This window comes from Bos mutus, chromosome 11 (genome assembly GCF_027580195.1).
Source record: "Bos mutus isolate GX-2022 chromosome 11, NWIPB_WYAK_1.1, whole genome shotgun sequence".
Taxonomy (NCBI): Eukaryota; Metazoa; Chordata; class Mammalia; order Artiodactyla; family Bovidae; genus Bos; species Bos mutus.
Window position 1 is genome coordinate 28,620,272 of NC_091627.1, and position 24,083 is coordinate 28,644,354.

At 40.0% G+C, this 24,083-nt stretch overlaps 1 protein-coding gene and 1 pseudogene across 5 annotated transcripts in view; one reads left to right on the forward strand and one right to left on the reverse strand.

Annotated features, from left to right (window-relative positions):
* Window positions 1-22,902, reverse strand: part of LDAH (lipid droplet associated hydrolase) — an 88,524-nt gene extending 65,622 nt beyond the window's left edge. For 3 of the 5 annotated variants that reach the window (XR_011466009.1, XM_070379170.1, XM_070379173.1), the window contains exons 1-3: window positions 22,817-22,902; window positions 18,235-18,390; window positions 7,251-7,394 (exon numbers count right to left, since the gene is read on the reverse strand). Coding sequence is in view for 4 of the 5 variants with exons in the window: in XM_070379170.1 (XP_070235271.1) it covers window positions 7,251-7,394; window positions 18,235-18,388 (298 nt within the window). In the remaining variant the exon portion in view is untranslated. Of the gene's footprint in view, window positions 1-7,250; window positions 7,395-18,234; window positions 18,391-22,124; window positions 22,259-22,298; window positions 22,330-22,816 lie in introns of those variants that run through there. The other 2 variants (XM_070379172.1, XM_070379171.1) reach the window with 2 other exon arrangements.
* LOC102278434 (L-lactate dehydrogenase B chain pseudogene) lies at window positions 3,698-4,689 on the forward strand (annotated as a pseudogene).
* Window positions 22,903-24,083: the final 1,181 nt, after the last annotated feature.

The following is a 24,083-nucleotide window of genomic DNA, read 5'->3' on the forward strand; positions in this document are numbered from 1 at the left end:
AAGCAAAACATACTTTCAACATTTGATGTGTGGTTAGAGCTTATGTCTTTTCTCTCAGTAGTTATGTATTTTTCACACCATATTTTGCATGTCAGAAAACCTGTACTTTAGAACAATAATCTTGGATGATGAATAATATATCTGTCCAAATCAATCGACTGTAGCGTGCGTTTACAAATACAGCCTCCAGTACGTAAAACGGATGAAAGCACAACTGCTCTGGTTGAATGTGGGGCGGGGGGGTGGGGTGGGGGGCCACTGGTGAAGCTCAGACCCCCATCTGCCCTTTATAGAACTTTTGGGGTACTCACAACATGGGTGGAAATTCACTAAAAGGCGGCATTCTCATTTCTTCGTATACATCTGTAGCACCACACACAATAACCTAGTAGGCTGTTGAGAAATCCTTGAGGATGGATGAACTGCCCTTTCACCCTCCTCTAGAAACCAGTTTCCTTTGGCCCTGTGGTGGCCCTTTGGGCTAATGCCTCTAGATGGCACTGTTCTCATTAGTAGCAAAGGACCCAGGCTCTAATTACTGTCATTAACTCCAAGAGCACACAAGCAGCATAAGCTAAGGAAATTCAAACATAACAACAGATACTTTCTACTGGTTTTCCCCACCAAGACATCTTTACTGGTGAAGATCTATGGCAGGACTTCTGAAAATGTGGTACCAGGACAGATAGTACTTAGGAGTTCGTTAGAAATGTGGAAGATTCTCAGGTCCCACCCCACATACACTGAATCAACAGCTTAGGAGGTGGCACCCAGTAATCTGTGTTCCAATAAATCCTCCAAGTGATTCTGATAACTGCCAAAGATTGAGAGCCATCGATGGAAGGTTATTCTTTGAGTCTATTTTCAACTTTCAAAGTTGCTACTCATGTTCTGTTCAATGTCTTTGTCTTCAAGTATGACTTAAGGGCTTATTATGATGGCTGAGCTGGGACTCTTCTCAATAGGTAATTCAGTACAGAGTTTCTATTATGATGGTATTTCTCACTGAGGTCTGAATGTAGGAATATAACACACTAGCTAATCATCATTAAATTTCAACACCATGAAAGAAGTGTACTATGAGGTATTTTCACTACTTCCTATCTCCTCCTGTCCGTGGTTATCTCTTCTCGTTCTGGACTTAAGATAACAGGCCAGTTGGCAGCTTTTCGAGATTTAGTATGTAAAGCAAGCCTGTTTCCCAAGAATTCTTTTAACACCTCTGTGTTCCAACACAACACAAAGATAGTCAAAGCACATTTTAAGCAAACATAAATTTCCTGACAGGAAAAACTGTTGTAATAAACCCCCAACTTTCTTTGAGTACGTATGAAGAAATAACTTAGAACAATGAAATACGTATCTTTTAAACTATTTCAAGGTAAAGCAAGTGTATACCACACATTTGATTCACTTTCAGTCACATTTGAAGGTGATAGTTGTGGAAATAGATGTTTTTAATCAAGGCAATGAAATCTATATATTCAATTTCACTTCACAAAATCTCTCATTGCTAGGTAATCCATAGTTACTTGCCTTTCAAAGCATACCCTAGTATTTAAGCAAAGTGTAAAAGGCTCGCAAGTAAACCGCATTCACAGAAAAATATATACACACATACATGTAAAAAGAGAAAGACACTATGAAAAATAGCATTTTGAGGGATTTAGGCAAGCATCTGCCGAGTTGCATAATCTCATCAATACTCCATTTACCCAGTCCCCCTTACAAGTCACAGCGGAAAAGGATGGCAGACCAAGATACAATCTATGACCACGAAGGGCTATTCGCTGCACCAGCCACCTGGGATGAGCTACCACAGGACTAAAGCACTGGCCTCAGGATCAGCAGTGCTGGCATCCTGTCTGGATTCTACCATTCACTGACACAAGGTCATTTAGCCCTGTTAGGCCTTACTTTCCTTCCTTGAAAAATAAGGGTTTAAGATGGAATTTAATGATGATACTTTTGGCTTTAGGGGTTTCCCATGTGGTGCAATGGCAAAGAATCTGCCTGCCAATGCAGGAGACTCAAGAGATGTGGATTTGATCCCTGGGTCAGGAAGATTCTCCAGAGGTATAAACGACAACCCACTCCAGTATTCTTGCCTAGAAAATCCCACGAACAGAGGAGCCTGGAGGGTTACAGTCCATGGGGTCACAAAGAGTCGGCACACCTGAGCTACTGAGCATAAGCACCCACTTTCAGCTTTAAGATTCTATATTTCTTTTTCTTTCTTTAAACTCTTTTTTTTAAGAGTGGAAGTTTTCAAACGTGCACAAGTCCAGAGAATAGTATAATAGATCTCTATGTATCCATGGTCTAGCTTCAATAATTATTTTTTTTCTTTCCAGCTTTACTGAAGTATGACTGACAAAATTTGCATATAGTTAGGTTGTACAACATTACTGTTTTTAAAAGTGTACAAGGTAATGACTTAATATGCATATAGACTGTTTATGCATATAAACAGTCTCTTTTTATTCTTTTGTATGTGGATATCCAGTTTTCCCAATACCATTTATTGAAGATACCATCCTTTTCCTATTGTGTATTCCTGGTGCCCCTGTCAAAGATTAGTTGAGCCTTTATTCATGGTTTTTCCTGGGTTCTCTGTTCTTATAACACCGCCACACTGTTTTGATCACTAGCTTTGTAATATAGCTTGAAATCAGGGAGTGTGATACTTTAACTTTGAACCTGAACTTCAATCCTTTTCCTCCAGATTATTTTGCCTATTTGGTGTCTTTTGTGGCTCCATACAAATTTTAGGATTTTTTTCTGTTCCTATGAAAAAAAATGCAATTAGAATTTTTGGAGGAATTTATAGAAGGACTACACTTAATCTATAAATTTATCATTCTAAACAGAACATGATTAGGGAAATAAAAAATATAAAGTAGATGAAAATGGTAATGGAAGAAATCTGAGCAACTTTAGAGCTGCAACAGTCTGGATGTTCTTGCTTATCAAGGACCTGATCACTACTGAGTGTGGAAACTGTTTTTGAAGAGAGGAGGACATTAGCCAAGATAAGGGTAATCTTACTTGTAATGCTTTAAAAAGGGAGTCTGGGTGGTGAGATAATACTAATACTAAACAATGTAAAGTACATTAAGCACAGAGGTATTTTTCTGTAAGTGCTAGCAAAGAGACAGGCTCAAAGATACTCAAAGGCAAGTACTCAAAGATTTAGTGAGTAAATTGAATTAGGAAAAAGGAAATCTCAGATTGCACTCTCAAGAGTTGGCATCTGGCTTCCGTGGTGCCTCAGTGGTAAAGAATCCACCTGCCAATGCGTGAGATACAGTTCAATCCCTGATCCAAGAAGATCCCACATGACACAGAGCAACTAAGCTCGTGTGCCACAACTGTTGAGCCTGTGCTCTAGAGCCAGGGAGCTACAACTACTGAGCCCTTGTATCCTAGAGCCTGTGGTCTGCAATAAGAGAACCTGCCACAATAAGAAGCCCGTGCACCACAACTATAGAAAAGCCTGAGCAGCAATGAAGAAGCCCCAGCACAGCCAAAATAAGTAAAATTGTTTTTAAACAGAGTTGGAATCATAGTAGAGGAAGCTCAGAGGCAGCCAAGGCTGCCTCCTCCTCCTTCCTTGCCGATCCTGCACCCTAGGAAATGCAGGCTTCTGACTTTCTTCTGCAATCCTGACAGCCATCTGAAGAACTTTCTTTCCCTAAAGAAAAACTGATTGCCACCAGTTGCAGAAGAAGAGGCAACGGTCCCAAACAATAAATCACTGTAGTGAGTGTTGGACAAGTCGGTATTGCATGTGGCATCAGCACTCTGGGCAAGTCTTTAATAAGCTTGCTCTCGTGGGTGTTTTGGAAAATAAACTCAAAGGAGAAATGCTGCACTTGCAGCACGGAAGCTTATTCCTTCAGACACCAAAAACTGTGGCAGACAAAGATTACTCTGTCACTGCCAATTTCAAGATTGTGGCAGTAACTGCAGGAGTTCGCCAGCAAGAGGGAGAGAGTCATCTGAATCTGCTGCAAAGGAACATTAATGTCTTTAAGTTCATCATTCCTCAGATCATCAAGTACAGTCCTGACTGGTGGTTCCAACCCAGTGGATATTCTCATATATGTTACCTGGAAACTAAGTGGATTACCCAAGCACTGTGTGTTTGGCAGTCGATGTAATCTGGATTTTGCTAGACTTCACTATTTTATGGCTGAAAAAACGCATTCATCCCAAGCCACCACGGATGGATTCTAGGAGAACATGATGACTCAAGTGTGGTTGTGTGGAGTGAAGTGAATGTGGCAGGCATTTCTCTCCAGGAACTGAATCCAGAAATGGGAACAGATAATCACAGCGAAAATTGGAAGGAAGTGCATAAGATGGTGGTTGAAAATGCCTATAAGTCATCAAGCTCAAAGGCGACACCATCTGGGCTATTCGATTAAGTGTGGCTGATCTTATTGAATCCATGATGAAAAGTCTATCCAGGAGTCATCCAGTGTCAACAACTGTGAAGGGATGTATGGCTTTGAGAATGAAGTGTTCCTGAGTCTTCCATGTATCCTGAACGCTCGGGAGTTAACCAGTGTTATCAACCAGAAGCTGAAGGATGAAGAGGTTGCCTGACTCAGGAAAAGTGCAGATACCCTCTCGGGCATCCAGAAGGATCTAAAGGACCTGTGGCTTCTGGCTGCTAGGCTATAGAAACTTAATTACAGTGTGATTAACCATGTGCCTTTAGTTTTCACCCATGTACATGAAGCACAGTTTGCTTTTTTCTTCCTAAGTATGGGAATCTGGACTCCCAGAATCAAAGCCCATGCTTGCAAGATGGGTTCTTGAACAAATAAAATAAACTAGTGTAGTGGTGGGGCGGGGGTGTGGGGGGGGAGCAGGATGGGGAAGAGCTTGACGCTAAAGTCAATTTAAAATTAACACAGTATTCTGGAAGACTAACATTTCAGGAAGCTGATCTATACTACAAAATGTAGGAATTCAGAGGAGAGGTCAAGAGCCAGGGAGTTGTGATGTTCACAGTGAGATGACCCATGAATAGTTTGATCTATGAATAAAGAAAAAGAGAACCAAATCCCATACTAACTACAGAACCAGAGTATCTACTCTGTATGCACAAGAGTAATTTTGTTTCTCAAATTCTGCAATAACTACCTTGTGTCTTGACCATATGTATCAGTTAAAAGCCAAAAATAGGACATGGATAAAAATAGAAATGACCTCTTAACTGTCACCCACTTCTGCAAATAAAAACAATTTAGCATGCCTGCAAATGTTCATGAATGTGGAAAGAATTTCCACTTATAAGAGAAACTTATCCTTTGCTACTCAACAGGAGTGAGACTTCAAAGGGCCTGTTTCTAACACCTATAAGGTAATACTTCTGAGGATGGACTGAAGGGCAGCTACTAAAACTTGAACAAATATTTAGTAAAAATGTTTTAAGAGATAATTTCTATGTCCTGCTATTGCTCTGGTATAATGTTATATACATACCCTGACCAATACTTGTGATTGAATTAATACGTGGATACATAACATTCCCATTCATGACTGTGTAGACTGAATATTTGTGTCCCTTAAAATTTTTGTGCTGAACAACTGCATGCCCACAGTGTGATGGTATTTGGAAATGGGGACTTTGGGAGGTAACTAGGGTTAGAGGAGGTTACAAGGGTGGGGCCCTCATAAAGGGATTGGTGCCTTATTAGAAGAGATACCAGAGAGCTTGTTGGCTGGCTCTCACTCTTGCTTTCTCATGCTTCCTCTCACTCTCTCTCCCTCCCTCCCTGCCCCTCTGTCATGTGAGGACAAAAAGAGAAGGTGGTCACCTGAAAGCCAGGGAGAGGGCTCTCATTAGACCACAGTTATGCTGAAATTCTAATTTTGGACTTACAGTCTCCAGACTATGAGAAAATAAACTCCTGCTATTTAAGCTACCTAAGTTTATGGGTTTTGTTATGGGAGTTGAACTAATACAATGAAAAAAGTATAATGCAAATATTAAAATAATTAAAAAACTCTAGTATTTGTTTTATTAAGAGATTTTATTTTTTGAATGGTTTAGAGTTGTAGAAAATGTAAGCAGATTAGCCCAGAGAGTTCCCATATTACCTATCCCTTCATCCTCCCCTACCACACATGGTTTCCTCTGTCATTAGATGCTTGATAAGTACAAGAAGATGCTCACACCATAGAATAAGCATACCAGAAACAGGGGCAAACTAGGCAATGAAGCCAGAGCCACCTCTCTCCCAGTTCAGATTAACAAAGCGGTGCCCTTAGGAATAGGCTTCCCAGGTAGCTCAGTGGTAAAGAATCTGCCTGCCAATGCAGGAGATGTGGGTTCAATCCCTGGGTGGGGAAGATCTCCTGGAGGAGGAAATGGTTATCAACTCCAGTATTCCTGCCTGAAAATTTCCATGGCCAGAGAGGCCTGGCTTGCTCTATATAGTCCCTGGGTTCGCAACGATGGAGTGCACACACACCCTTAGGGAATGCCCACAGAGAAACTGTTTATCTTGTTTCTAGTCATTTTTTTTTTTTTTTTTTAGAGAGTGAACGTGCTAGAATACTCATGAATTAAAAGCAGGTAATTTGTAGCTCTCTGATCTACTTCCTCCATTTAAGGCTTCCAGCAATCTACCACACAGTTCTACCCTCAGCTTTCAAGGCTCCTCCGAATCTGGCCCTGCTCAGCCCTCAAGTACCTACTGAATCTCTCTTCCTGCCCCCATGTTAATCCTTCTGCCTGTTACACCTCTGCACACACCTCCACCCCTCAAATTCAAATTCTACTCAACTCTTTTACTCTCTCCTTTGTTTACTCTTTAAGTATCCACATGATCACAGGCCAGGGGATATCACTTAGTCACTCTACAAATGTGGGAATGAGAGCTTCTCTAGAGTAAGAACCATGGCTAAGGACCATGTCTTGTAACACTTCCCCATTCCTCTTAATACAATCCTGCAACTACAGTACATGACTGATAAATATATAGTTGATTACTAGTTGGTAAACAGAGATGGTAAGTCCTAGACAAACTGTTTAATTTGCCCAAACTTTAAAAAAATTACCTGCAGAATAACTAAAATGACCCCTCAAATCCTAAAATTACCAGAATGTGGCATCATGGGTGTAATGCCACAAGCAGAGGTTTCCACTGGTGTAACTCTTAACCTCAGCAGGCTTTCTAGAAATATGAACACCCGTTCACCGTAAAAGAAAGCAAATGTTAACGAAGACATACCTTCTGAGCTTTTAAGAATCTTCTTGCCTCTGGGGGCTAAGGCATGCCCAGCATGACTGATAATCCAAACTGGAAAGCGTCTTTTTGTTGCAGAATACAAAGCCTTTGCAAATGGCACATACATGGCAGAAAAACCTGGGTTACCTATGAAAAGAAACACAGACTTTTAGATTAACCAAAACAATAAACTTACACAAGAGAAAATACAGACTGAAAAAGAAAGGCATCTCCTTATACTTTCCCATACAAATTTAGTAACAATTACCTATACAACTCAATTTTCATATCCTTTGAGAAGGGGACGACAGAGGATGAGATGGCTGGATGGCATCACTGACTCGATGGATGTGAGTCTGAGTGAACTCCGGGAGTTGGTGATGGACAGGGAGGCCTGGCGTGCTGCGATTCGTGGGGTCGCAAAGAGTTGGACACGACTGAGCGACTGATCTGATCTGATCTGATACCTTAAGTCTGGGAATTATCATTTAGAAAATTTCTCCTACTGCTCTGTTCTCCAGTGGCTTCAAATAAACTCATCCTCCATGTTCCTCTACTTAATAAGTGGAACCACCAATCATAAACCAAGTTCTAACAGCACAGGTCTTTCTTGGTTCCTCCCTGCTCTTTACATCCAATTCACCAAGAGGTCCTGTTGACTTTGCTTCCAAAATACACCTCAATTTTGTCCAATTCTGTTAGTGTTACCACTTCCCACTGTGTTTCTCACAACAGCCTCCTAAAGGCTCTTCTATCTACTCGTGTCCCCCTGGAATCTATGCTTCAGGGTACTTGGATAGATTTCTCTAAACCTCAAATAGAATCAGAGCAGCACCCCACTTAAACATCTGAGTGTCTTTGCATCGCCTAAAATCATTAATACTGCCTGTAAGCCCCTTCAACATTTGCCTGTGAGCAGTTACCAAGCTGCATAAAAACCAATCAGTGTCAGAATCATTCACAACGAGAATGTTAAAGAGTCTACTGAGTGTTTTCTGGTCTTTTATCACAAGTACTTATATTGTAAAGAGATGTATGATTTGATCTCTGGAGGGAAAGACCACCAACTAATATACATAGATTTTTCTTGTGTATGTACAGAACGTATTTTTGACATGGGTTTGCTATAAAGAAACAGAATAAGTAATTAAAAAAAAAAAAACAGTCAATCTGATACATCTTTAGGGGCAAAAGAGTGAAATGGGGTTTTCATCTAACAATCATCATCTGTACAATGCCTTTGTAAATACTAGACCATTTCCATCAATATCTGTCCACTCAATGTATCTATTTCTTCATGCTACTAGGTTTTCTCCTCTTTGCAATTACATGACAGGGTTTTGCTGCACTGATGTAACCTCTGTCATCCTTGTCAAATTTTACTGATTTCTTCTTCATTATATGTTTTAGTTTCCTACATAAGCAGTGTAGCAAAGTGGTTAAGGGTATAGACTCTGGAGCCAGATTAACTGCGATGATATCCTGGCTTTGCCACTGGCCAACTGTGTGACCTTTGGCAAGTTATTTAACCTCTCTGGGCCTTGGTGTCCTTGCCCATAAAGTGAGGATAAGAAGCATACTACCTCATGTGAGAACTAAATGAACTAAAATGTGTAAAGTCCTTAAACACTGCTCAATACATTGTTTGCTGTATGTTAGGTATTCAAATTCATCATCAGTGTCCAGCCATGATAGTAACATATGATGGCCTTATCATGGCTACTGTTGCATTCTAACCTAGTGACTCAAGTTCCAAATTCCTTTTTGTGATGGTGCTAGTGTCATCTTTGTGTTCTTACTGTATGCTGTGCAGCAAGAGGAGAAAGAAGGGAAGAGGGGCGTATCTGAACAGAGTTACTGCAACATCAATGTTGGATGTGATGACACTGTTTCATGTTTTATTCTTGTTTTATGTTTAAATCTTCAGTAAGGTTGGAATATTTTTGAATGTAAAGTACAAAGTAGCAATCTGACTTCCTTCCAAGTGAATGGCAGTGTCCCAAGACCATTTATTACATAACTCATTCCTTCTACATAGACTTGAAATGTCTTCTGATCCAATATTGAATTCTTACATTCATTCATTCAATGTAATGCTCAGCTGCGTCTGACTCTTGCAACCCCATAGACTGTAGCACGCCAGGCTTCCCTGTACATCACCAACTCCTGGAGCTTGCTCAAACTTATGTCCATAGAGTCGGTGATGCCATCCAACCATCTCATCCTCTGTAATCCCCTTCTCCTCCTGCCTTCAATTTTTCCCAGCATCAGGGTCTTTTCCAATGAGTCAGTTCTTCGCATCAGGTGGCCAAAGTATTGGAGTTTCAGCTTCAGCATCAGTCCTTCCAATGAATATTCAGGACTGATTTCCTTTAGGATGGACTGGTTGAACCTCCTTGCAGCCCAAGGGACTCTCAAGAGTCTTCTCCAACACCACAGTTCAAAAGCATCAATTCTTCGGTGCTCAGCTTTCTTTATGGTCCAACTCAACATCCACACATGACTATTGGAAAAACCATAGCTTTGACTAGAAAGACCTTTGTCAGCAAAGTGATATTTCTGCATTTTAATATTACATTCATTAGCTAATTCTAATTTCAAATAATTTCACTTGTTTTTTCACTTTCTTCTCTGCCAGCACCATATTGTCTTGATTACCACATTGGGTTTTTTTTTTTTTAATGTTTCAGTAACTGGTAGGTCCTTAGAATTGTATTCACCAGTTTAAATTGTTAAAACTTTTCTGGGAATTCTGATTGAATTTTATCTCATTTATATACAAACAGAAATATTTTATATTTTCTACATTACTGAGTATAACCTTCGAGAAGTGTCACGTATAATATTCAAATATTTTATGTCTTTCAGAAAGCAAAGTTTTGGACTTCCCTGACAGTCCAGTGATTAAGACTTAACCGTTTAATACAGAAGGTGCAAGTTCAACCCCTGGTCAGAGAGCTAAGATCCCACATGCCTTGCAGCCAAAAAAACCAAAATATAAAACAGAAGTAGTATTGTAACAAATTCAATAAACACTTTGAAAATGGTCCACATCAAAAAAGTCTTAAAAAAACAAACAAAGCAAAGCTTTATAGGTTTCTTCACAGGGCAAGACAATAATAATAACCAACATTTTAAAGTGCTATAACTATTTACATGGCAGGCAGTATTTAAGCGTTTTACATACATAACTCATTTAGTACTATTATTATCTCAAGGTTATGGGATGTAGGCAACTGAAGTCAAGAGGTTAAATAGCTTGCCCAAGGTGTTACTGGTGCTATCACACAGATGATAAATGCTCAGATAAATAAATATCTGAAAATTGAAAGAACATAGAGAAGAAAATAATACTGATATTTAAAAAGAACATAAAATTACCTAGTCTAGGACCTTCTGCATACCTTGTTTTAGTTAATCTCACAACAGCTCTATAAAGCAGCTGACATTATCATTAAGGGTAATGAATGGACAGTCATTATTATTTTTATTACTACTACTATTATCACTACAATTATTATTACTTTTTAAATTTTCTGAGAATGTTAAACAGGTTTAACTTTAAGGAAAATCCAAAAATACAACTACATGATTTAGACACAATAGTCGCAATGACGGGATAGATAATACCAGAATGAATAAGTACTAATAACTGAACTACTAGAAAACAATTTTTTCTCCCTATCTCCAGGTTTAAGTCTGAGTTCTTTCCTTTAATGACTGTAAGATCTTAAGCAAATCCCCTTAATCTTTCTAATTTACTATTTTATCTCCAGCAAGTAAGTGATAATGCCAACCACTCCATGTCTATTCATTCTATTCAGTACATAGCTTCTTTTTTGTATATTCTTTTATAGTTATTTTTTGTAATTTATATTCTAGTAGGCAAATATATTCATATAACTAAACAGGAAAATAGCTCGAGTATGATAACTTCTATGAGGGAATAAATAGGATCATACGACAGAGGAGATTAGGATGGCCTGAGAAAAATGTCTGAGGAGGTGGCATTTAGCTAAAACTTAAAACATGAGAAGAAATTCACCATGTAAAGATTTGATGAAAAGAATACTAGAATGTAGGAATAGGTGCAAAGGCCCTCAAGCAATAAAGAACTTGGCTCCTAAAGAGTACACAATGGCCAGTAACAAAGATCCAACTTAGAGATGGAGGTAGAAAATATAATGCAAAATGTTTAAATGTCATTGCATACTTCACCACTTAAATGTTATGGCTTATGTTACACTTTATGAACCATGAACTAAACTTCCTGGTTAGGAAACCACAGAGAAAATTAAAAGGGTCTTGTTTATACAACTAAAATCAGATGTGTGCGTGTGTGTATCCATCTCCAGGTGTAAGAATGCTCAAAAACATTCCAATACAGAAATGAAAGTCATAAATTTTATCAAAGGATATCAAAATGTGTTATAAACACCGGCTTGAACATACACAGTGAAATGCCTGAGCAACGTATAAGAGAGGCTGTGGTGATTATCTCTAGACTCCAATTGCCAAAAAACCCTTAACACTGCAGTTGTAGACTTACGCCTTCTATTAATAGTTAACCTTGTAGGGGACAAAAACCACCATATATCAAGTTAATGTGGTATAGCATCTAGAGAACGTTGTCATGTGGACAGAACTTTGGGCTTTGAGTTTTCCATAAAGTCTTGTCTTCTCCAACTCCAATCTGTGTACTCACAACACAGAACATGCCACATGATTCCACTATCCCCATATGACCACTTGAGAACTATAATGATTCAATATATTCTATGTGAACACCCACACTGTCTCCTTTTGCTTATTTCACTACTTAAAGTCCAAGTATGTTAGTAGCAGAAATTCTACAACAAAAGTTCATTGGAAAAGATTAAACTAAATTAAAAGCTCCTCAGTCTGTGGATTCCAATAAAAAATTCCTCATTATCATCATTACTAACTTAAAAGTCATGGACAAATTTTGCTATGTGTGTAAGCAAAGTGATTTAAAATAAAAGGTTTATGTTAGTCTATCTGAGATGGACTAAACATGAGGTCTACAGAGGCTTAATAATCTTTGAAAAACTGTCATCCTAATTCCCCCCACAGTACAAATAGACAGCCCCCAGATAAAAGACAATTCTGAACTCCACAAATTAAAGAGCAGCACCAGTCTACAGCCTGCACAAAGTCCAAGGAAAAGGGCCAAGGGTGGCAAGGAGAATAGAAGGGTAAATATAAAAGAACACCAGGAAATGAAACGATATGAAAATGATCAAAGACTAGAAAACGGTGAGACAATTAAGAAACAAATGTTTTAAGCTTCCCTTTTTCCAGTGTCTTCAATGAATGCTCCTTCTATCTTTTCACCATATCTTAAACCTGGCTCTCTCTAAACGGCCTCTCTTCCTTTCAGTTCAGTTCGTGTCTGACTCTTTGCAACCCCCACAGACTGCAGCATGCCAGGCCTCTCTGTCCATCACCAACTCTCGGAGTTTACTCAAACCCATGTCCATTGAGTCAGTGATGCCATCCAAACCATCTCATCTTCTGTTGTACCCTTCTCCTCCTGCCCTCAATCTTTCCCAGCATCAGGGTCTTTTCCTTTTTTTTCGGGGGGGGGGTCTTTTCCAATGAGTCAGTTCTTTGCATCAGGTGGCCAAAGTATTGGAGTTTCAGCTTCAGCATCAGTCCTTCCAATGAATATTCAGGACTGATTTCATTTAAGATGGACTGCTTGGATCTCCTTGCAGTCCAAGGGACTCTCAAGAGTCTTCTCCAACACCACAGTTCAAAGGCATCAATTCTTTAGTGCTCAGCTTTCTTTATACTCTAACTCTCACATTCGTACATGACCACTGGAAAAACCATAGCCTTGACTAGATGGACCTTTGTTGGCCATGTCTCTGCTTTTTAATATGCTGTCTAGGTTGGTCATAACTTTTCTTCCAAGGAATAAGTGTCTTCTACTTTCATGGCTGCAATCACCATCTGCAGTGATTTTGGAGCCCAGAAAAATAAAGTCTGTCACTGTTTCCACTGTTTCCGCATCTATTTCCCATGAAGTGATGGGACTAGATGCTATGATCTTCGTTTTCTGAATGTTGAGCTTAAGCCAACTTTTTCACTCTCCTCTTTCACTTTCATCAAGAGGCTCTTTAGTTCTTCACTTTCTGCCATAAGGGTGGTATTATCTGCCTATCTGAAGTTGTTGATATTTCTCCCAGCAATCTTGATTTCAGCTTGTGCTTCCTCCAGCCCAGCATTTATCATGATGTACTCTGCATAGAAGTTAAATAAGCAGGGTGACAATATACAGCCTTGACATACCCCTTTCCCTATTTGGAACCAGTCTCTTGTTGCATGTCCAGTTCTAACTGTTGCTTCCTGACCTGCATATAGGTTTCTCAAGAGGCAGGTCAGGTGGTCTGGTATGCCCATCTCTTTCAGAATTTTCCACAGTTTGTTGTTATCCACACAGTCAAAGGCTTTGGCATAGTCAATAAAGCAGAAAGAGATGTTTTTCTGGAACTCTCTTGCTTTTTTGATGATCCGGCGGATGTTGGCAATTTGATCTGTGGTTCCTCTGCCTTTTCTAAAACCAGCTTGAACATCTGAAAGTTCACGGTTCATGTACTGTTGAAGACTAGCTTGGAGAATTTTGAGCATTACTTTATTAGCATGTGAAATGAGTGTAATTGTGTGGTAGTTTGAACATTCTTTAGTATTGCCTTTGAGATTGGAATAAAAAAAAAAACAAAAACTGACCTTTCCCAGTCCTGTGGCCACTGCTGAGTCTTCCAAATTTGCTGGCATGTTGAGTGCAGCACTTTCACAGCATCATCTTTTAGGATTTGAAATAGCTCAACTGGAATTCCATCACCTCCACTAGCTTTGTTTGTAGTGATGCCTCCTAAGGTCCACTTGACTTCTCATTCCAGTATGTCTGGCTCTAGGTGAGTGATCACACCATTGTGGTTATCTGGGTCATGAAGATCTTTTTTGTATAGTTCTTCTGTGTATTCTTGCCATCTCTTCTTAATATCTTCTGCTTCTGTTAAGTCCATACCATTTCTGTCCTTTACTGTGCCCATCTTTGCATGAAATGTTCCCTCGGTATCTCTAATTTTCTTGAGGAGATCTCTAGTCTTTCCCATTCTATTGTTTTCCTCTATTTCTTTGCACTGATCACTGAAGAAGACTTTCTTATCTTCCTTGCTAGTCTTTGGAACTCTGCATTCAGATGGGTATATCTTTCCTTTTCTCCTTTGCCTTTAGCTTCTCTTCTTATCTCAGTTATTTGTAAGGTCTCCTCAGACAACCATTTTGCCTTTTTGCATTTCTTTTTTCTTGGGGATGGTCTTGATCCCTGCCTCCTGTACAATGTCATGAACTTCTGTCCATAGTTTTTCAGGCATTCTGTCTATTGGATTTAATCCCTTGAATCTATTTGTCACTTCCACTGTATAATTGTAAGGGATTTGATTTAGGTCATACCTGAATGGTCTAATGGTTTTCCCTACTTTCTTCAATTTAAGTCTGAATCTGGCAATAAGGAATTCATGATCTGAGCCATAGTCACCTCCTGGTCTTGTTTTTGCTGACTGTATAGAGCTTCTCCATCTCTGGCTGCAAAGAATATAAGCAATCTGATTTCGGTACTGACCATCTGGTGATGTCCACGTGTAGTAGAGACCTCACTATTCTCTAACACTTCCTACACCTCAATAACAGCAAAGGCTTTTGCAACACAGTATTCCTGACACCTCATACCAGTGAGTGAGTGAATGAACATCTCTGAGTGGTTAAGTATAGAGTAAGCTGTTTCTCCATTACTAGTTTATGCTACTGGAACAACCTCTCTTCCTCTAAGGTTGAAGCCATCTACTTCCATCCATCAACTTTTTAGTCACTCTAACACATTCCTTGAAAACCCTGACCCTTAAAAGAGATGTCAGTTTCACCTGTCATTCCAAAGACTTAAGTGATTTCAAAATCTGGGTGGACTAACTGAGCCAACACCTTTGTCCCATAATTCATTATCTTGATCATATTCAAAGAACTTCACCTATATCCGACGTAAGCAACCAATTCAAGTAGCCTCAGCCTAGACCGGTGGTGTGCATAAACTAAAAGTTGATGCTCTGTGACAACTAGAGAGGTGGGGTGGGGAGGGAGGTCAGAGGGAGGTTTAAGAGGGAGAAGACATATGTATACCTATGGCTGATTCACGCTGATATATGACAGAAACCATTGCAATATTGAAAGCAATTATCCTCCAACTAAAAATTAAATTTAAAAAATCCACTAGAGGACTTCTTAAGAATTGTACCACTCCCAGAGTTTCTGGTTCATTAGGTTTAGGACAGGGCCCCCAAATTTGCATTTGTAACAAGTTATTAGATGATACTGTTGGTTCTGACAACTTTAAAAATCACAGGTTTGTGTCTCTTCATTACCCAGAAATGGTTTACATTCAAAGCATCCCAACTCTGATAGCCATTTTCCAGGTTGACCTTCGGCCCTTTTAGACTTCACTCCCAATATACCTGTATTTGATCACAGCCCTACTCAAAATCTACCTACTTGCTTTTGGTCAATAATTCCTTTCATCCCGCATATTTGTGTCAGTCCAGCATATTTGCTATTTTTAATGCTGACCAATTTCCTCAAGGCCACAATCACCCTCTGCCATCCTTACTCCCCACAGATCACCTCAACTCTTAACAGAGAAAACAGAGGTCAAAAGGCAGGAACTACTTCATTTCCTCTGAACACACGTTCACACTTCTTCATTTCAGTAACCAACTTCACCTCCTTCATTCTAGCCTCAGAAAGATATCCCTTCTAAAGTCCAAGACAATATTTTTGATTATTTTTTCAATCCTACACTCTACCATGGTCTCAAATCTCTGCTTCATCAAAAGAACACTTCTTATGCCTATAATTTCAAACTCTCCCTCACTACAGGCCGAGTAAATGTATTTTTGATTTTAATAGAAAGCTGACATACTGCTTTTCAAAAATACTGTTACATTGTAGCAGAACACTGGAAGTTTATTTTCAGAAAAGGTTAAACCAAAGAGAGGTTCTGGATCAGAAATCATAGCCCAGCTGAGAACAAAAGCACTATACTGAGAAGAAACACTGAAATTTCAACCTCTTTTCCCTTGTTCAGCTCTAACACCAGCAGCCAGGCATCCATGCCTCAAATGGGATGCTAGGAAGAGTCCTTCCTGGGAAAAGTGAACAATTCAAAAAACAGGTACAGATACTGAAAGCTAGAAATCCTCCAGTGAATGCTAGGTCCCTATCAAATTACCTTAAGGTGAGGACAACGTAGGGTGACCAACCATTCTATTTTGCCCATCCTGTTGTCATGGTTTTAGTACTGAAAGTTGTGTGTCCTAGAAAACCCTTCAGACTAGGATGGTTGGCCATCTGTGGACAAGCTCCACCTCTGCATACAAACTTCCAATCAACTGCTTATGTCTTCCTCTTAAAAATGAAAGGGTAGTCAAGGATTATCAAACATTTGAGAAAAAACAAACACTAGTGGAAACAGAAAACAGAACGCAGCAACAACTAATAATGCAAGAAGCCAAAAAAAAAGGTTATGCACTGACAAAACATGAAACAGAAGAGTATGAAAAAAAGAAAGAACACAGAGCTTTGAGAATTGAAGTACAATTCCTGGTTTAAAAAATTTGGATTTTGGTCCACCGAAATCCAAATACAATGCATGGAAAACACCCACAGCTTGGGGCTTGGTTATAAAATTTCAGAATCTTAGAACAAAGAAAAGATCTAAAGTATTTTTTCCCAGCAGAGGGGGAGAACTTCACACATAAAAGATTAAAAAAATCAGAAAAATACCAAGACTTCTTAAAAACAGTTAAAACCATGGAAGACACTGAAAATTTACTCCAAGTTCTAAGGAAACTACCATCTCTAACCTAGAACTCTAAGACATTTTCTGACAGGCTAGACCATCTTTTCCATGCTACATGGGAAGATGAATACATGTAGCATGGGAAAGATGAATTCCCATGTACCTCTTCTCAGGAAGTTCCTAGCAGGTGTGGTCCACCGAAAACAGGGAAATAAACCAAGAAAAATATGGGATTGGGAAACAAGGAATCCAACCCAAGAGAAAAGTGAAAGGAGTCCTCAGGATGGCCTGTGTAGGAGGCCCAGAGAGCAACCAGTCTAGACTGGAGTGGAAGAACATAGAATTCTGGTCACAGTGCCAAAAAATGAACTAAAACAAAACAGAAAACTGATTACTCTGAATATGAGAAGATTTTTTCACTTCTAGAGAATAATTTTTGGATAAATTACTGATTGAAACACAGACAACTAAGCAAATAAAAGAGACAATTATTAACATAGGGAAAACAAACAAAAATGTACAAGAAAAAAAATGTAACAATACTCCATAGGCCTAGCTGTGTACATGATATGTTGTGCTATAAAATGATACATATTTACAGTTTCATTTTTAATCTTTGAGCCTGATATATATATATATATTTTTTTTTTTAAGCTCATAACTTTAAGAAGTGCAATAAAGTATCTTTCCCTATCATTCTATTGACACTGATTCAGCAAAGATCACATATCACCCATTTGACAAATCCCAGAATAAATGTTCTACCATAAACTTATAATCATCTTGAAATGAGACAGTAAAAATTATTTAGAAATACTTGATAAAGTTCTAATTATTCTAAGTATTGCTAAAGAAATTTTAAAGCAGGTTATAAAATGATATGTATGGTATACATCATGATTTTTAAAATGTGTATATTATATATATTGTTAATGCACAGAAGATAAACAAAAAGTCAAGCCACTAAAGTATTAAGGGTGGTTATTATCAATGGTTTGAGTGATTCTATTTCCTTCCTCAAGGATTTTTATGTTTATCAAATTCTCTTTAAAATCAGAAATAGTCACATGTATCTGTATACATTCATCTTATCCAACTTTTTAAACTTACCAGGAATAATGAAAATAAGCAGCTTAGGCCTTGTGCCACTTTGATTATTAATGAGGTCAGTCCAGGGCCCACACTTTAGAACCTGGGTTTCAACTCCACAACATAAAATGAATTCCTCATGCACAGGAATTTCTTCCTTGATTTCTGAGTCCATTTCTAAATAAGGGGAGAAGAACAATATGAAGAGTCACTAAAATATAAAACTTTGAGCCAAAGGCAATATTCGAGAATAAAGAAGACAAAATTCAATATACCTAGAAGGAAATGCCACAAAGAGTTATGGGAAATATATGACTATTTAGCTACCCTAGATTTTTGGATTAAAAAAAAATTAAACCACAAGAGTACAGAGATAGAGGGACACGTCTGGTGAAATTAAAGACAATAGAGGAGTGTGAATCAAAACAAAAACCCCGCCACTCTCCTCTCCAGTCTAAACTGACAATATCCACGGCTAACTTTTATTTTCCCTCTGCTGGAATTCTCCTATAGCTAGATGCTCTACCAGTGAGACCTGGTGAAGTCTGATGAAGAAACAGAGGCTCTCGCTGCACTTGTACTCTCCCAGATAAGAAGGTAAAGAAGGACAGTGAACTCCTTGATGAGCTCTGAGTTATTCCTTTATTTTATATTTTTATGATATTAAAGCATTATATTATTCAATTATGAAATTGGTAGATAGAAAAAAACAGAATATCAGATAGCATCACAAACAATTTTCTGAATAACCATAAAACAATTTTCTGAATAATCAAGATACATGCAAAAATGCAGTCCCAAATTACTTCTATCAGCCCTCCAAATCTGCCTCTGCCTCTATCAATAGGACCATGTCCCAGACTTTCACTGGTCTTTCTAGCCTCCTCTTCAACTATCCTCCTTTCATTCAAAGCCCTCCAGAGTCTAGATTATAAATGCCCCTCATTTTTTCTCCTCTTACTGCTTTACCATTAACCTTGCACTCGGGTCTGTCTTGTCCCTGCAGTTCCTCAGTTGACTTCATGCTTTTCTGGTCCTAGAGCTTTGCCAATGTTTTACTCCCCAACCATTTTTCAGATGCTTTCCTCCTTGTACCAGTTATCAATGTATTGCCTCCAAATTCACTCTTCATTGCCTTCTCTGGACAAATGGATCAGAGTTTTTAAAATATTTTCCCTCTGCCAACTGACATGATGTTAACCTTGAAGAACGGGCTGGAAGAGAGACACTGCAGAAGAAGGGATTTTTTCCCCCTGGTTTCAGTATACTCTCCCAGGAGATTTCTCGAGGACTCATCCCTCCCACTTCCACACTCAGGCTGTGAGGTCTCTCTAGAGCAGTGACTTCCAAGCGGACACAATTTTGTCCCCCAGAAGACATATGGCAAAAAATAAAAACAGTTTTTATTGTCACTTGGTATCAGGGGAGGTATTACTACCAGCATCTAGTGAGTAGAGGCCAGGGATACTGCTTAACACCCTACACCGCACATTACAGGCCCCCACAACAAAGAATCACTAGCCCAAAAGGTCAATAGTGGAAAACTGTCTGGAATGAAAATTTTTCACTTATGAAGTGGGGACTCCTTTTAAAATTATATTAAAATACGTTGACTGACTAAGTAAATAAAAGTATCATCTCACCTTTTCAATTGATTTTTGGTTCACTAATAAATGTCACTGTAGCCCAATCTCTAAAACTATCACAAAATACAATATATTTATAAAGGTCTTATGACATTTATAAAGTGTTAGAAACAATTAGATTTAACTGTTATACACAGTAAAAAATTAGAGTGCTGACAGAGAGGACACTGGCTAAATTTAAGATTTGCACCAGAAAGAGAATCCAAAGTTATTAACTATATTCAACTCATAAACACTTAATTTCAAAGTAAATGACATCGTAGGAGTTTAGCCACAGAATTAACAAGAAAGCAAGCAGTCTATGAAAACTGGAAAACAAGCAAAACACTAACAATAACTCTAAACACTTCAAGTAAAATACCACTGAGAAACTTGGAGTTAATGTACATATTGTAAAGCATCTTTTTATTTTACTTCACTCTTATGTTTCTGAATCTTACACAGCCAAATAAAAACAAAGTAAAGAAAAATTTTACTTTCTTCCTTACCTAAGAACCCAGGGTAATTCAATGCTGCAAACAATGGGCAGATTAACAGGAGACAATGTGTTCTAATATAAATTATTAAAGGTTGATGGCCTTGCCCTCAGGCATCACCTACAAGCAATTTTTAATGATCAATTTTGGCAAGCAGCAAGACATACTCTGGATTAAAATCCAGGTACACAGTGTAGCTACAATCTGCACAATTTAGGTAAGCTTTACTCAGGTAAGCATAGGTGTTTATCTGCTTATATTAATTGGATTCTAACTTTATTTAGGTCAAAAGAAAGAAAAAGAAAACTATACACTAAGACCTCTCATATCTATACCTTAACAAAATATTAATAAATAGAATCTAGCAACACAGAAGATGAGTTATGTGGGATCTATTCCAGGTATATTTAACATTCAAAAGTCAATCAATGTAGTTTACCTATTAAGATACTAAAGAAAAAAAAAACACATATTCACATGAGTTAACTAAATGCACATCCTGTTACCCAACAATTGTATTACTGGGTATTTGTCCAAGAGGTATAAAAACATATTCACGCAAAAACATTCAAGCAAAGATTCACAGCAGTTCTATTTGTAATAGCCTATAACTGGACACTACAAAAAAGTGAATGGCTAAACCAACTATGGAGAAGGCAATGGCACCCCACTCCAGTACTCTTGCCTGGAAAGTACCATGGACGGAGGAGCCTGGTAGGCTGTAGTCCATGGGTTCGCTAAGAGTCGGACACAACTGAGCGACTTCCCTTTCACTTTTCACTTTCATGCATTGGAAAGGGAAATGGCAACCTACTCCAGTGTTCTTACCTGGAGAATCCCGGGCGGGGGAGCCTGGTAGGCTGCCGTCTATGAGGTTGCACAGAGTCGGACACGACTGAAGTGACTTAGCAGCAGCAGCAGCAAACCAATTATGATAAGCCATACCATAGAATACTACTCAGCAAGAAAAAGGAACAAACTATTGACTCACTCAACAGTTTGCATGGATCTCAAAGGACTCACACATCCTGTCTGGTGTGCAAAAAAAAAAAAAAACAAACTCAAAGGTGAGAGATTACAGTAAACTTCCAGTGAAAGTGAAGTTGCTCAGTCTTGTCCGACTCTTTGTGACCCTGTGTACTGTAGCCCACCAGGCTCCTCCGTCCATGGGATTCTCCAGGCAAGAATACTGGAGTGGGTTGCCATTCCCTTCTTCAGGAGATCTTCCGACCGAGGGATCGAACCCAGGTCTCCCACGCCGCAGGCAGACACTTTACTCTCTGAGCCACCAGGGAAACCCAAAACTTCCTGCTGGCTCAAACTGTAAAGCGTCTGCCTACAATGCGGGAGACACGGGTTCAATCCCTGGGTCAGGAAGATCTCTTGGAGAAGGGAAAGGCAACCCACTCCAGTATTCTTGCCTCGTCCACCCCTCCACCCCAAAACATGGGCTCAAAGAAAACTCCCAATACCCTGCAGCAAAGAACTTCAAGAGAGCTAGGAAATCGGTGCAGGGTGTGGACAGGTCATGCTTTAAGAGTTGACATTTACTGAGTGCTTATTACGTGCAAAGTACTGTTCCAAGTGTTACATGAAGTATCTCAGTTAAGAAAACAATCTTATCAAGTGGCTACTAATGTACCCCATTTTATACATTAGACAAAATGAGACACGGACTATTTCCGAAAAATTCCATGATGCATCACACGCGGTAGAGGCAACAAAAGTCACAACTGTTTTCCCGAAATGCTGCACTCTTTAAGTTCAAGGCAGCAAGTGCCATTCTGACCTTGGCGTCACGGAGAACTATTAGACCAACTAGAGTGAACCTCAAACAAAGGGTGGTGGCGGTTGTTCAGTCGCTAAGTCGTGTCCGACGCTGCGTCCCCATAGACTGCAGCACGCCAGGCTCAGAGGAGTGCCAAGTTCAGAGACTGGTGCAACATTCAGTTCTCAAGGATACCTGGTGTAGCAAATTTGAGAGAGGCGGCGGGAAGGCGGTTGATCCTGAGGAGAAACTTGATTCCAAACCAAAAGAGACCATCAATGGACAAGATGGGAAACTGACACCCAGGGCGACAAGACAGCTGACTCGCTCAGGGCTAGAGTCTTAAGTTGGTTCAAGAACTCAGACCTTTGGACTCCCTAGCCCAGACTTTGGCCACTTCTAGTCACTTGTTCCCAACCAGCCGCCCAAAGTCCGGGCCCCCTACTCCCCCAAAGGGGCCGCCATAAGACTCCCTACAGACAGGCTGCCCTTAGCGGTCCACACGGTACGTTCCCGCTGGGCCGGCAGCCAAAGGGGCTCCGGGCCCCCAAGCGGTCGCAGCACCATTATTCACGCTCCTACCGGCCGTCTGGCTAAGGGCGGCACAGGCTCTGCGAGAGCCATTAAGAGAAAGGGCTCTAGCTCCCGGGTGCCTGTCCCGCCGTCCTTCCTCCTACGAAGGCACCCCCAGAACGTGGGAGGAAGCTCCTCACCTGTCCACCCGGAAGGCACCACCGTCTGCCAAAACCTCAGTTAGGCGTCACAGGGTCCAGAAGTCCCGCCCCCTCCGACGTAATAGAGCCGCGCCACGCGCCGCGCTGGGGAACCGGGCCCCTCCAGGTCTCGGGGTGTGGCGAGTTTTGCAAGATGCTTGACTCTGGCTTGGACCCGGTGGCCCGGATCCAGCGAAAGCGCCGGAAAACTTTATCTGTGCTGGAACTTTCTTTCCTCCTTCATTTGAATTTCACCTGCTTTTATTTTAATCATCCTTGATATACTTAAAGCTTCCCTTTCTCCAAGTCTTCCCCGTGTTTTCCTCTGCCCATGTTTCCTTTTCCTCCCTTACTGGTTGCATCTTTTTCTTTAGTTTGCCCACATTCACGGGAAAGTTGGGTCTCAGCTGACCTGTTTGTTAGCGTTAATATACCCAGCCTCTGCTAGTCGGCCCTGTAGCAAAATGATGAAGATCCCTATTTCAGAAATATTTTAAGCTGTGGACTGAAAAAAGGATGCACAACTTGAGAGTTGCCTGTTACGTTTATTTGGGGGCAAAATGAGGACTGCAGCTTGGGAGGCAGCGGCCTCAGATAGCTCTGAGAGACTGCTCCAAAGAGTCAGTAGTGGAAGGTCGATATACAAGATTTTGGTGAAGGGGGGAAGTTCAATACAATTAGGCACTCCTTTTTACAAGAGGTTTTCTGCTTGTCACGAGCCTCTTACTTCACCATGAAGGGATTTAGTGCTTTTTTAAGGGCTTGCCTGATAGCTCAGTTAAAGAATCCACCTACAATGCAGGAAGGAGATCCTGGTTTGATTCCTGGGTCAGGAAGATCTGCTGGAGAAGGGATAGGCTGCCCACTCCAGTATTCTTGGGCTTCTCTTGTGGCTCAGGTGGTAAATAGGCTACCTGCAATGTGGGAGACCTGGGTTCAATCCCTGGGTTGGGAAGATCCCGTGGAGAAGGGAAAGGCTACCCACTCCAGTATTCTGGCCTGGAGAATTCCATGAACTGTATAGTTCATGGGTTCGCAAAGAGTCAGACAAAACTGAGCTACTTTCACTTTCACTTCTGTTGTCACAAGGCTCCAATGTCACCATGAAGGGATTTAGTGCTTTTCTAGATATGAGGAGATGCAAGGATTGAGGTCATAAAATCCGTTCCTAAAAACATCCAACCATCTAAAGACCTGTCCCACCAGATTTCCTGGAGCCAGAGTGCCTCACTCCACGCTGAACTCCCTTGTGCTGTTTCAACAGCAC